Here is a 12,386-nt window from a genome sequence, read left to right on the forward strand (position 1 = left end):
GCAATTTGCTGTCTTGGGCTCTCCCGGGCAGAACCACAGGAGGGTTACCGGCTGCCTGTGGAGCCAGACTGTTCAGTGCCTGAATCGTGGCTCCATCACTAAGTAACTGTACAACCTTACTACAGCGTGCCTCAGCTTCCTCATCTGTAAAATGGGCATCTTAATAATAGTGCCTCCCTCACAGGGTGTGGTGGGGATGACATGAGTTAATATATTGTAAGCATTTAGGATTGTACTTGGCACATAGTATATGCCGTACAAATGTTTTCTCTTAATCTTAAGACTTAATAGCAACTGATCCAGACAATCTCAGAGACCCCTTCCAGCTCTGAAGTCCTGAGGCACCTTAGTGAATGGATACAGGTGTTCCCAGCTGCCCCTGACAGCTAGGCTTCCACTCAGGGTTCTCAGCCTTGGCTCCCATTAGAGTCACCCAGGAAGCTTTAAAAAGTACCAGTGCCCAGGCTTGACACCTCCAGGCTTGGATGTAATTGGTCCAGAGTGTGGCCTGGGCACCGGGATGTTTTTTAACTGCCCAGGTGATTCTACTGTGCACCTGAGACAAGAGAACCACTGAGATAGTGGTTTCAGAAACCCTCTGTCTGACTGGGGTTCCAGGCGGCCTCCATCAGTGACAGTTCTCCCCACCATCGTAGAGTAGGGAAGCCACCACAGCCTCACTGGGATGGACAAGGAGCCTAGAAAGTTATGTTCATTACTTACCAGGGCGATCCTTCCTGGCTCTGGGAGGCGGGTAACTGACACACCACTGTGGGCCAGAGTCCCTGAGCAGGAGCATCGTAACCCCTGGGCGGTGGCCTGTGCCTGCAGGTGTGCAGGAGTGGGTGTGAGCACAGGGGAGAAGAGGAAGGACTTGTCCCCAAAGCTGCCCAGGAAGCATCCTAGAGGGAAAAGGATGCCTGAGCTGGAGAAGTTGGTCTGCGTGACTCTGGAGCCCCACCTTGTGGCAAAATGCTGCCACTGCAGCAGGAAGAATCCAGACTCAAGGCCAAGGGCTGGAGTTGACTCCAGACAGCTCACGTTTGGTCTGCACCATGTTTTTTGAATTTGTTGTCAATCTTTAAAAAGTCAAGATTTTCCACCTAAAAATCTCAGTTCTGGTTTATGGAAGCATCGTGAAATCTAGGCGCTGCGGGGCTGCATGCCCACAGGACCCTCCTCTAGGAGGAAGGTGGGATTTTCGGTGCGCTCTGTCCCCCTCACTCCTCTGACCTTCCTAGAGCTTGCTGGAGGGAGCTCAGGAAAACGCAAAGCAAGTCTGCCTCCTGGGACGGTGGGATCTATGGAAGCTCTGCCTCGAGGCTGGTCGCACTGCAGACTGGGAGACTGATAGCTGTTGGGGGCCGCTACGTGACAGGGGCAGGGCAAAGCACCACCAGTGGGCTTGTGCCGGAGACACAGTGGGGACCGAAGGGGGCAGTGGTGTGTTGGGCCCAAGCCTGCTCCACTCAGACATCTTTTCCATGATCTCCCTCCACACGGCCTGCTCCCAGCTTTACATCCAATAATAGAGGATGCCGACCATGCTGCAGATGGGATAACTGAGCACTGTGGTGGGATCAAGGGGCTTGACCTTTGGCCAGGGTTGGAATTTCGGCACCCAGAGCCTGGTTTCCAGCCCCATTCCTGCCCTGGCCTAGCAATGCCCCTCCCCTATGCCACCGAACTGGACCCGGATGGCCCCCTCCTCTCACCTCCTATCTGTGGCCTTCTAGGTGCTGGTTTGGCAAAAGGCCTGGGGTTTACACCGACTACATCTACCAGGGCCCCATGATCTTGGTCCTGCTGGTAAGAACCTGGGGGGGGGGGCAGTCGGGAGGAGCCATCAGAGCTGACTGTGGACCCAAAGGATCCCTCTGCCTAGAATATTCGAGTGCTAGTGAAGGTGGCGGGAGAGCAGCAGGGGGGACCAGGACCAGACCTGAGATGGCTAAGTCCCTAACATCTTGCACACACACATGCCTACACCATCCCCCTGTGTGCTCGCTTGCAGATCAATTTTATCTTCCTTTTCAACATCGTCCGCATCCTCATGACCAAACTTCGGGCATCCACCACGTCGGAGACCATTCAGTACAGGTAAGTGGTCCTGTGTCCCCCACCCCTGGGGGCTCCAGAGATCCCAGTCCTTACCCAGGGTCTTCCCCCAGGCCTGACAGTCCCTCCTGAAACCCCAACCCCCCATCTCAGACACAGGGGACTGACTCCCACCCCAGCCCCCTCTGGGGTGGGCTGTGACTCTGGCTTCCCCGCCCTCCACCAGGAAGGCTGTGAAGGCCACTCTGGTACTGCTCCCCCTCCTGGGCATCACCTACATGCTGTTCTTTGTCAACCCCGGGGAGGACGAGGTCTCCCGGGTCGTCTTCATCTACTTCAACTCCTTCCTGGAATCCTTCCAGGTACCAACGCCTTCCCCTCTGGTCCTGCCCCCCACCCTCCACCCCACACCTCCAGGGGTGGGCATTCTCCCAGACGGGGGCCTGGAGGGGCAGGACACGGGGGAGGGAACGGGCTGCCCGGAAACTGAGTGGGACCACTCAGCCCAGTCCCTTGACCCGCCTTCTCCTCCACCCCAGGGTTTCTTCGTGTCTGTGTTCTACTGTTTCCTCAACAGTGAGGTAAGGACCCCGGGCTGGGGTTCAGAATGGCAGGAGGCCTGTTGGGAGGAGAGATGGTCTGCAGCCTCCCTCTGCCCCCCACATGCTGGCCCTCCTCCCTGCCCCCAGGTTCCTCTAGAGATACCCTGGAGGGTCCGGCCACCTGCCCACGCTGCTCCTGCCGTGGCAAGCCTACTCCTTTGCTCACTTAGGCAGTTGACATCGGGAGGCGGGAAGAGCTGGGGCCTCAGCCTTATCAATGGGTCTGTGAAATGGGTTGTTGAAAGCCAGGAAGCTGAGCCCTAGGGCTGGGGATGCATGTGGATGGAGGGTAGGGGTTCTTCATGGCAGAGACACTGTGTGGGTTAGAAAAAGGCATTCCTTCCTCGGGACACCTGAGAAAACAGTCCCAGTGTTCCTGTGGCCCCCTGTGCACCCCACACCAGTACGCTGCTCACCTGCATAGCTGTTTGCCTGACAGCTGCTGGTGGCAGCCCTCGGGGAGGGAGGGCCCTCCTGCGACTGGGCTCAAACGTCATGGTCTGCTCTATGCCCACAGGTCCGCTCTGCCATCCGGAAGAGGTGGCACCGATGGCAGGACAAGCACTCGATCCGCGCCCGGGTGGCCCGCGCCATGTCCATCCCCACCTCCCCAACCCGTGTCAGCTTTCACAGCATCAAGCAGTCCACGGGGGTCTGAGCTGGAAGGCCGTGTCTGGAGGGGACCAGCTCCCCCCCCCCCATACTGGCCCTGAGACCTGGGAGGCCCCTCCCTGACCCCCAGCTGAGCAGGAGTTCTGGCCTCTGAGAGCAGCCACAGTCTGGGCCAGGGGGCGATTGGAAAATAAGCTATAGGACTCGGCTGGGCCCAGGGCCTCTGGCTCCCCCTGGCCCCCAGTCCTCCCTGGCGAGTGGAGTGAGAATGGGGAGCCAGGCCATCCAAAGCAGCACAGGGGTCTCTCCAAGAGGTGTCCTCCCAGAGCACAAGGTGGCCAATGCACTGTGGGGGTATTCGCTGCCCCAGGGGCATCATGGGAAACTCTTGGAACAGCATCCCAACCACGGAGATAATGCCTCCGGGCCTTAGCAATGCCTTCCAACAACGCTGGGAGCCAAGGCTTGCTGTCAGAGCCCTGGAGACGTTAGAAATCGGTGGCATCATCAGACATCAGGCTACGTGACCAGAAATCCTCCCACGCCACCAGAACGTCATCTGGCCCTGTGGCGCTGCCACCAGAAATGCCCTGCCTTGCTGCACCCTTGGACTTTTACTGCCCTGCCAGCCACACAAGCTCCCTCTCCCTAACCTCCTGCCCCAGTTGTCTCCACCTTTGTGAGAAGATGGGGGCTGGGGTGTGCCCCAGCCAAAGCCAGTCTCCCTGTGAAGGGGCAGAGAATGCAGAGGACCATCCAGCCTGCTGACTGAAGTGACCTGGCCTCTGGGCAGCCCCTCTGCTGGTCACAGAGAGCTTGTTGCCCCTGGATGTCCTCTGGGGCAGCACTGTTAGCTACGCAAAGATAGGAGAAAGGGCAGGACCCTCAGGCCCCAGCGCCTGGAGCAGCACAAGTGGCCGTTGGGTCAGCTGATCACATCCACCCCAGGCATAGACTGGCTCAGCCCTCACTGGACAGCCAGGGCTTTGGGGGTGCAGGGCTGGGAGATGGGGGTGGCTGATGTAAGTAATAATATTTATCTTTTCAACCAGCATCTGTGAAGTTCTGCACTGTGCCGGAGCTGGGTGGAAAGGGTCTGCAGAGAAATGGAGGCCACTTTGAGGGTTCAGGGCCTCTGTGTGTCTGGGGAACACACACACCCATCAAGGATGGGGTGCTAGGTGAGCCCTGAGGGCTGGTTGAGGACTAGGTGGGTCCTGCTGGCCCAGGTGATAAGGACAGCTTTTGTAAGGGGGTGCGTGGTAGGGAGAGACAGGCTGTGGGTGAAAGATGCAGGTAAAGGACATCGTGGGCAGGGGCACAGCTTGAGCAAAGGCATGGCGATGGAGTGTCCCAGCCCCAGGGGAGAAGCTCAGGTGGAAACAGGGAGCAGGTGAGGGTGGGGGCCAGGAAAGGAAGGTGGCAGGAAGGGTAAGTGCACACAGGCCATCACCCCTCTGGGCAGCTGGAACTTAATCCTGCTGGACACTTGGGAAGCCGAGTGGGACACACGCCTCCACCAGCCCATCGAGGATCGAGGGATGTTTATCTACCAGCTCCTTCAGTCAGGGGGTGAAGGCTGCTACCAGGGTCACTAATCCTCCTGCACTTCCCATGGCCACTTGGGCCACAAGGAGGCCGAGAGAGAGCGTCCAGTCACAGCTGGGTGCGGTGGAAGCCGGTGTGGGCGGTGTCCTGGGGGACAAAGGGGCGGGAGGGACAATGAAACTCCCAGCAGCACACACAGGGCCAGGGCAGCTGGGCCTTGCCGCGGGGTCTCTGACCACACTTGCACACAGGGCGCGTGGTGTCGGACACCAGCACAGGCTGATGGGTACCGAAGCTCCCTGCAGGGAAGGGAGGTGCAGTGGGTGGGGGTCTGGCTCAGGGAGGAGCTGCGGGTGTCCCTGAAGGCCATGTGGGCACCCTGCTCTGCCAACTCCAGCTCTGTCCCCTTAAGTAGAGAGATGGGAAGACATGAGGAGGGGACCGGGGGACACAGGCTAACAGCTTCCAGAGTAACTGGGGGGAGAAGCCCCAGAAAGAGTCCTGGCTGGCAGGCGGGACCGTAAGTGGCTGATGGGTCTCGAATGGCCACACGGAACCCTCTTCCTCAACTCTGCGTTCCACTCCATGAAGGAGAAGTGATAAAGGGAGGTTTTCCTGGGAAACGTCGGGATGTGGGGCGGGGCCTCCCACGGATGGGCTGGGGGACTCTGAGGGGTTGCATACATAAGGTTCCTTGAGGGGGCGACAGGGGTGGTGCCCCCTTTCCTGTTTGAGCCTCCTGGTGGCTTTAGTTGATGGGCTCCCTGAGCACCTACTGTGCACTCGGCCCTAGGCCCGGTGTGCGGGGCCAATGAGCAGCACCCCAATGCCAGCCACGAGCTGCTCAGCTCAGAGCTCAGTGCTTGGAAGGCCTTGGGAACCACTTCCAAGGCTGCCGTCATCAGTTCTCCTCTGAGCCTTGGGACCCCTCCCATCCAGAGACTGTAAGGGCAGAGGGGCTGCTTCAAGCACAGCTGGGAACATCTGGGCCCCAAAGAACTGCAGCTCCTATGCCAGGGCAGGTGCCCTGAGTGTAACCCTTCCACGGCCCGTGTGTGTTCTGGGCTCTGGGACCAGGGTGAAGGCAGGCCCCAAACAGGATTTCTGAAGGTCATTCTGCCCTGAGGTGGCCTGTGGGTGGAGTGGGAAGAGAGGTCCCTTGCGGGTGGGGGTGGTTCTCTGGGCCAACAGACACACAGGTCACTACACTTCAGGGAGGGGCTGGGCAGCTGCAGGGTGGGGTCACTGTGGTACAGGCCCCTCTCTCAAGCCAAAGATCACAGTCCCCTAAAACTGCCTTCCCTGAGTCCATTTCTCCTGGGGACCCTCCCTCCTAGGCGCAGATCAGCAATGGAGGGAAACCACAGTGTGGGGTTGATTTTCCATTTTGGGCTTTCCCTCCCCGCCTCCTTGAATGTGATAATAGGATCCCGGTGGGGGGGGTGGGGGATCCTCAGCTTCCCCTCCAGCCTCCTCAGTCCCCTGCTGCTGCCGGGTCAGACCCCTAGGACCAGGACTGGGGAGGGAGTCAGATCTGGGTAATACACTGATTAGGAAGGGAGGGAGGTTTTGGAATCCAGATAATAATTCTTTCATTGTGGGCATTTGTAGATCTCTTTGTATTCCACCGAATCATTTAAAACATTTATCTAACCCTCAACTAGCCAATGGAGGTAGGAACTAGCCCATTTTACACCTGAGGAAACTGAGGCCTGGAGGCTCACCTGAGATCAACAGTCCTTTGGGCTCCAAGTTCAGGGCTCTTTTTACCCTCTCAAGTTGACTAAAGTCACTAGGCTTGAATCTGGGGAGACCAGGACTGATAAAGCAGATGCGGGGAGCGGCGGGGGCGGGTGGGGGGTAGCAAGGAGGCCTCAGTGTTTCAGACGGTCTGATTGAGGATGTGTCCCAGGGGGAAATGGGACCAGCCCAGAGATGGCCCAACCAGTGTCCAGCTGCTGAGTCCAGCTGGGTGGGAGCTATGAGGGTTGTGTATGTCCTCCTGCCTCCCAGCCTTCCTTCCCTATCTCCCCAACACCCTCCACCCCTCCACTTCTTAACTGTAAATAGTGCAGCCCAGGCCACCAGAAGCCTCTGGGAGTCTCTCTGCATCCACCCAGATACTGCCCAGTCCGGCGAGGATGCCACTGGCCTCAGGATCATCTCATCCAGCCCTGACTTCAAACCCAACAGCCCACCCTTGGTCCAAATGAAGGGGGTGCATTCTGCATTTCACCAACAACGACACTGTCATTCATTGAGTGCTCACTGGGCACCAAGCGCCGCTGAGCCCCTCACTTGTTGACCTCATCTACTCTTCACACCACCCTTTGAGGCAGGTGCTATTATCCCCACTTAACAGATGGGGAAAGTGAGGCCCAGAGAGGTTAAGAGAGCTGCCCAAGAGCACCCAGCAGTGGCATGGCTGGATGTGAACCCCAGCTGGCCTCCCTTAACCTGCACTGTGTCCAACCCCTATGCAGCAGGAGTTCTTTGTAGCGCACCCCTCCCTGCCCTGCTGCCCCCTCCAATGCCCGCCCTCGGGAAATTCTTTGGTTTTCCCAGTTTGTGGACAAACAGATACGAAGCTGGATGTAGGAGTTGGTGTCTGCAAAGCATGAGCCTTGGGTGGATCCCAGCCCAGCCTCCAGAGAGACCACAGGCTGCCCGCCTCCCAGCATAACCCAGTCCTCCTCCATCTCTAAACATTGCCTCCCAGACCCTACCCTCTGCATCCCACCAAGCCCTGCAGCTTGGGGGCAAGAGATGTCTGGGCCGTGCATTATCTTTCAAAGCTCTCAGTACGTTGGAAACACCACCAAGATCACCATTTGGAGATGACTCTAGAGACCTCCAGAACTGCAACAAGCCTGTCTTGCGCCCAGTGCCCCTGGAAGGGACTGCAGCTGGCATCACTGTTCTCTTTTAATTGTGGCAAAATACACATAACACAGAACTTGCCATCTCGACCGTGTGCTAATGCACAGTTCAGTGCCACTAGTGCACTCACTACCACCCACTTCCAGAACCTGTTTGTCTCCTCATGGAAACACCATACCTTAAGCACTCACTCCCATTCCTCATTCCCCCAGCCTCTGGCCACCACAAACCTGCTTTCTGTCCCTGCAGATTTGCCTGTTTTTGATATTTCATAAAAGTGGAATCATACACTTGTCCTTTCGTGACTGGCTTCTTTCACTTAGCACAGTGCTGTCAGGATGCATCCATATTGTGGGACCCTGAATCAGAACTTCACTTCTTTGGCCGAAACCGGTTTGGCTCAGTGGATAGAGCGTCGGCCTGTGGACTGAAGGGTCCCGGGTTCGATTCCGGTCAAGGGCATGTACCTGGGTTGCGGGCACATCCCCTTAGGAGATGTGCAGGAGGCAGCTGATCGATGTCTCTCTCTCATCGATGTTTCTGACTCACTCTCTCTCTGTCTCTCTCTCTCTCTCTCTCTCTCTCCCCCTTCCTCTCTGTAAAAAATCAATAAAATATATTTAAAAAAAAAAAAAAAAGAACTTCACTCCTTTGAACGCCCGCTTTCCATTCTCTGGGGTATATGTAACTGTTCAGCTTCCTGAGGAGCCCCCAGACTTCTCCGCTAGGGCTGCACCATTTTACATTCCCAACAGCAACCTATGAGGACTCCAGTTTTTCCACGTTTCTGTCAAAACTTGTTATGATCCAAGTGTTTGATAACAGCCACCCCAATGGGTATGCTGGTCCTTGGTTTTCAAGATTTGAAACTCCCTGAGTGGACAGTGGGGGACCCAGTGAGGGAATAGACTGAGCATCAGTAACTGGGGGGGTGGGGGGAGCAGAAAGTTTTATTATCACAGAGCTCAGTAAGGGGCTGGCTAGCCTGCTGTGCCCAGCACCTGGGCGCTCGAATGCAGAGGCGCACCTAGTCTAAACACCTCTACACTCCGAAAGAACGGCTCAGCCAAGTGTCCCTTCTCTAACTGCCCCGACCAAAGCACCAGTCCTCCCTTTGCAAGGGGAGCCCAGCAGAGGGGCAGCCGGCACCTCCTCCATTTTTTTCCAGCTCCATCCAGGCTACACTCAGAGTCGATTGCTTCTCTGCCCTAATGCATTTCTGACAGTTCACTTGTCATTGGAATTACTGGTCTGTAATCTAATTAAGTGTTATATTAATGGATGAATCAGAAGTACACAAACAACGAGCGACGCTGTTCCTTATGAAAACTCAGTTGAATGGTTTGAAAGACACCATCTGAGTTGGACAAAAAAATAGCTGTCAAGTGAGGTGTGGGTGAGACAGATATAAATAATTGGGTGGGAAGAGGTTGTCAAAGTCTATACAGTTCCACTTGTCAACCATTTTGCAAGGTCCTTTAAACTCCCCCTCCCCCTCAAAGAGTCCAAGGCTGGATGGCGGAGATGGTGTCCCCTTGGTGTGGGTGTCACAAGAAAGGTGACTCAGAATTAAATGGGTGGACACATAACTAAAGGAGAGGCCTTGAGGAAGGTCAGGGACTGTATGCTGATTCCTTGGGAGTTAAAATAAAATGTGTTTTATGCATTGAATTGTGTTCCCCAAAAAATGACAAGTTAGAGTCCTAACACCAGTATCTGTAAACGTGACCTTATTTAAAAATAGGGTCTTTGCAGATGTAATCAAGTTATGATAAGGTCATTGGCTGGGTCCTAATCCAATATGACTGATGTCCTTAAAAGACAAGAGACACAGAGACACAGAGGGAGAAGGCCATGTGCAACACAGGCAGAGATTGGGGTGATGTAGCTACAAGCCAAGGAACACCAAGGATTGCCAGCCACCCCCAAAATCAGGAGGAGAGAGGAAGGATTCTACCCATAGTCTCGAAGGGAGCATGGCCCTGCTGACACCTCGATTTTGGACTTTTCTTAGTGTGCTCGGGCTGCTATAACTAATACCATAGACAGGGTGGCTTAAACAACAAGCACTTATTTCTCTCAGTTCTGGAAGTCCAAGATCAAGGTGCCAACAGATTCAGTTCCTGGTGCGAGCTCACTCGCTGGTTTGCAAACGGCCACCTTCCTGCTATGTCCTCACAGGATGGAGAGAGCATCTCTCTCCTGTCTCTTCTTATAGGGGCACCAATCGCATTCATGAGACACAATTACTTCCTGAAGGCCTCACCTCCAAGCACCATCACACTGGGAATTAGAGGTTAAACATAGGAATTGGGGTGTTGTGGGGAAGGCACTCACAAAAACTTAGTCCATAGCAGACTTCTAGCCTCCAGACTGTGGGAGAATAAACTCCTGTGTTAAGCCACTCGGTTTGTGATCATTAGTTGAGGCAACACAAGGAACCAACACAATGTGTAAAGTCTGTAGGTAACTTCGTAAAGATTCCCTTCATGAATCCACTTTTTCCGTCACCCCATCTCCCACCCAGTCCCACTCAACGGGGATGAGCGGCTGGCCACCAGGTCTGAGCACACCACACAGCCCAGGGGGTTAGCTGGAGGCTCACGGCCCCACAGCCTGCGCTTGAATCTCATCTCCACCACTGATGAGGCGCCTTGGAAAAGTCTCCTCGCTGCCCTGTGCCTCAGTCCCTTCTGCTGTAACACAGGGTCGCTCACTCGTGCATCCCACGTGTATGTCCCTGGCATCACTGTCTATACCAGAATGCAGGAGCAGCGGCCGAGAACAGACAAGGTTCCTGTCCTCACAGATCTCAAACGACAGAAAAGAGACGGAAAATAAACAAGGAAACCCATAAACAAGCAAAAACCTAGGACTGTGATACGTGCTTTGAAGACAGTACATCCTGAGTTGTGATCATGACATGCTAAGAAGCGGGGCTATTTTCTCCTGACGTTGGCGGTGAAGATGTCCCTGGGGTTCGGTCCTGAAGGACACACACAAGCAGCAGGTGAGGCTTTGGGGCAGAGAGCAGACTGCAGGGCCAGAAGCCCTGGGGCGTTCAGGGAGCCTCAGGTTCCCCACCCACAACACGGGGGTGTTCAGGTGAGTGTTAAGCTAACGTAACAGAGACCACAATAAGGCAATGGCTTCAGGAAGATAATGGATCACCATCCACAGTGAGCACCCCGTGCCACTGCTCCATGCAGACATCCAGGACCCAGTTCCTTCCACCCCCTCCCTTAGGACAATGTCCTCTTCTCCGCAGTCAATGACCCACACGTGTCCATGACTGCCCTGAGAGGGACAGAGATGGACAAGGAGCCCACGGAGCCCCTCTGGAGGGCTCACATTATTTCTGCTCAATTCCATTGGCAAGAAATGGCCATGTGGCCATTCCTAAGTCCAAGGGAGGCTGGCAAAAAAAATTCTGGTCACTTAGCGGTAGAAAGGGGCATGGATTTGAAGGCCAGCTCAGCCTCTAGTAATACCTCCTTGCAGGCACACAATGAGGACAGATCAAGTATCTGGCACTTAGTGGGAGCTCAACAGAAGTGCACAATATCGTGGAGCTCAGAGCCTCAGGAACTCTCTGACCCAATGTCCTCATTTCTTTGCAGCTGAAGAAACAGGGGCAGAGGAGAGGCACCTGCCGGGGTCACCCAGCGGGTAAGGGGCCAACGTTGGTCCCGAATCCTGTCTGGGATCCTCAACCCCATCCTCCCACATGTGATTTCACATTACCTGGCTCAGCCCCACCTGGGGTTGGGCAGAAAGCAGGGACCCAAATGACCCCTCTACACAGAGGCGGTGTTGGGGGACAGGACCCGAGAGGGACCCTGTTTTCTGCAGCAGTGTCCTAGGTCCCAGGGGCACAGCTTTATGACTGGGTAGGTGTGGCCCTGGTTTCTGGGATGGGAGGCCACCCTGCTCTGTGACAGAGGGCCACACCCACCCCCTGGGAGAGGGAGCTGGGCTGTGAGCAGCTGTCAGGTTGGGTTGGCTGAGGAGGATGGCGTGCCTGGGTTTCCTCCTCCTCCTCCTCCTCCTCCTCCTTCTGGCTAGCGCAGTGGCTCAGGGGGAGTACGGCGTGGTCCACGTGGTGTCACAGAACTGGAGCAAGGACTACTGCGTGCTGTTCAACTCGGATTATGTCACCCTGCCCCGGGACCTGCGCCACGCCCCACTCCTGCCCCTGTATGATGGCACCTCGGCACCCTGGTGCCCTGGCAAGGACTTCTCCCATCAAGCCCAGCCCAGCTCCCCCAGCCAGCGGCCCCTCCACCGGACCACCGCCATGGTCATGCGGGGCAACTGCAGTTTCTACGCTAAGGGCTGGCTCGCTCAGGGCCGAGGCGCCCACGGGCTGCTCATCGTGAGCCGGGCCAGTGGCCAACAGTGCGCAGACACCACCCTGGCGTCCCAGGACCCCCACAAGCCCCTGCCAGACCTCACCATCCCGGTGGCCTTGCTCCGATACTCTGACATGCTGGACATCCTCGGCCATACCCACGGGGGCGCCATGGCCCGAGTGGCCTTGTACGCGCCTCCAGAGCCCATCCTCGACTACAACATAGTGGTCATCTTCATCCTGGCCTTGGGCACCGTGGCCATGGGTGGCTACTGGGCTGGCCTGACAGAGGCTGATCGGCTGCAGCGGCGCCGGGCCCGGGGAGGAGGGGGGCC

General features: G+C 56.2%; 2 protein-coding genes across 3 annotated transcripts in view; both read left to right on the forward strand.

Annotated features, from left to right (window-relative positions):
- CRHR1 (corticotropin releasing hormone receptor 1) overlaps window positions 1-7,990 on the forward strand; it is a 29,020-nt gene extending 21,030 nt beyond the window's left edge. Inside the window, exons 9-14 of one of the 2 annotated variants that reach the window (XM_006770249.2) lie at window positions 1,737-1,809; window positions 2,015-2,100; window positions 2,285-2,420; window positions 2,598-2,639; window positions 3,178-4,453; window positions 6,891-7,990. In XM_006770249.2, coding sequence (XP_006770312.1) covers window positions 1,737-1,809; window positions 2,015-2,100; window positions 2,285-2,420; window positions 2,598-2,639; window positions 3,178-3,318 — 478 coding nt within the window. In that variant the 3' untranslated portion in view covers window positions 3,319-4,453; window positions 6,891-7,990. Of the gene's footprint in view, window positions 1-1,736; window positions 1,810-2,014; window positions 2,101-2,284; window positions 2,421-2,597; window positions 2,640-3,177; window positions 4,454-6,890 lie in introns of those variants that run through there. The other variant, XM_015568138.1, reaches the window with a different exon arrangement.
- Window positions 7,991-11,712: 3,722 nt separating this feature from the next.
- SPPL2C (signal peptide peptidase like 2C) overlaps window positions 11,713-12,386 on the forward strand; it is a 2,051-nt gene continuing 1,377 nt past the window's right edge. Inside the window, exon 1 of the mRNA XM_006770253.1 lies at window positions 11,713-12,379. Coding sequence (XP_006770316.1) covers window positions 11,713-12,379 — 667 coding nt within the window. The remainder of the gene's footprint in view (window positions 12,380-12,386) is intronic.

This window comes from Myotis davidii, unplaced genomic scaffold (assembly GCF_000327345.1).
Source record: "Myotis davidii unplaced genomic scaffold, ASM32734v1 scaffold684, whole genome shotgun sequence".
Classification (NCBI taxonomy): domain Eukaryota; kingdom Metazoa; phylum Chordata; class Mammalia; order Chiroptera; family Vespertilionidae; genus Myotis; species Myotis davidii.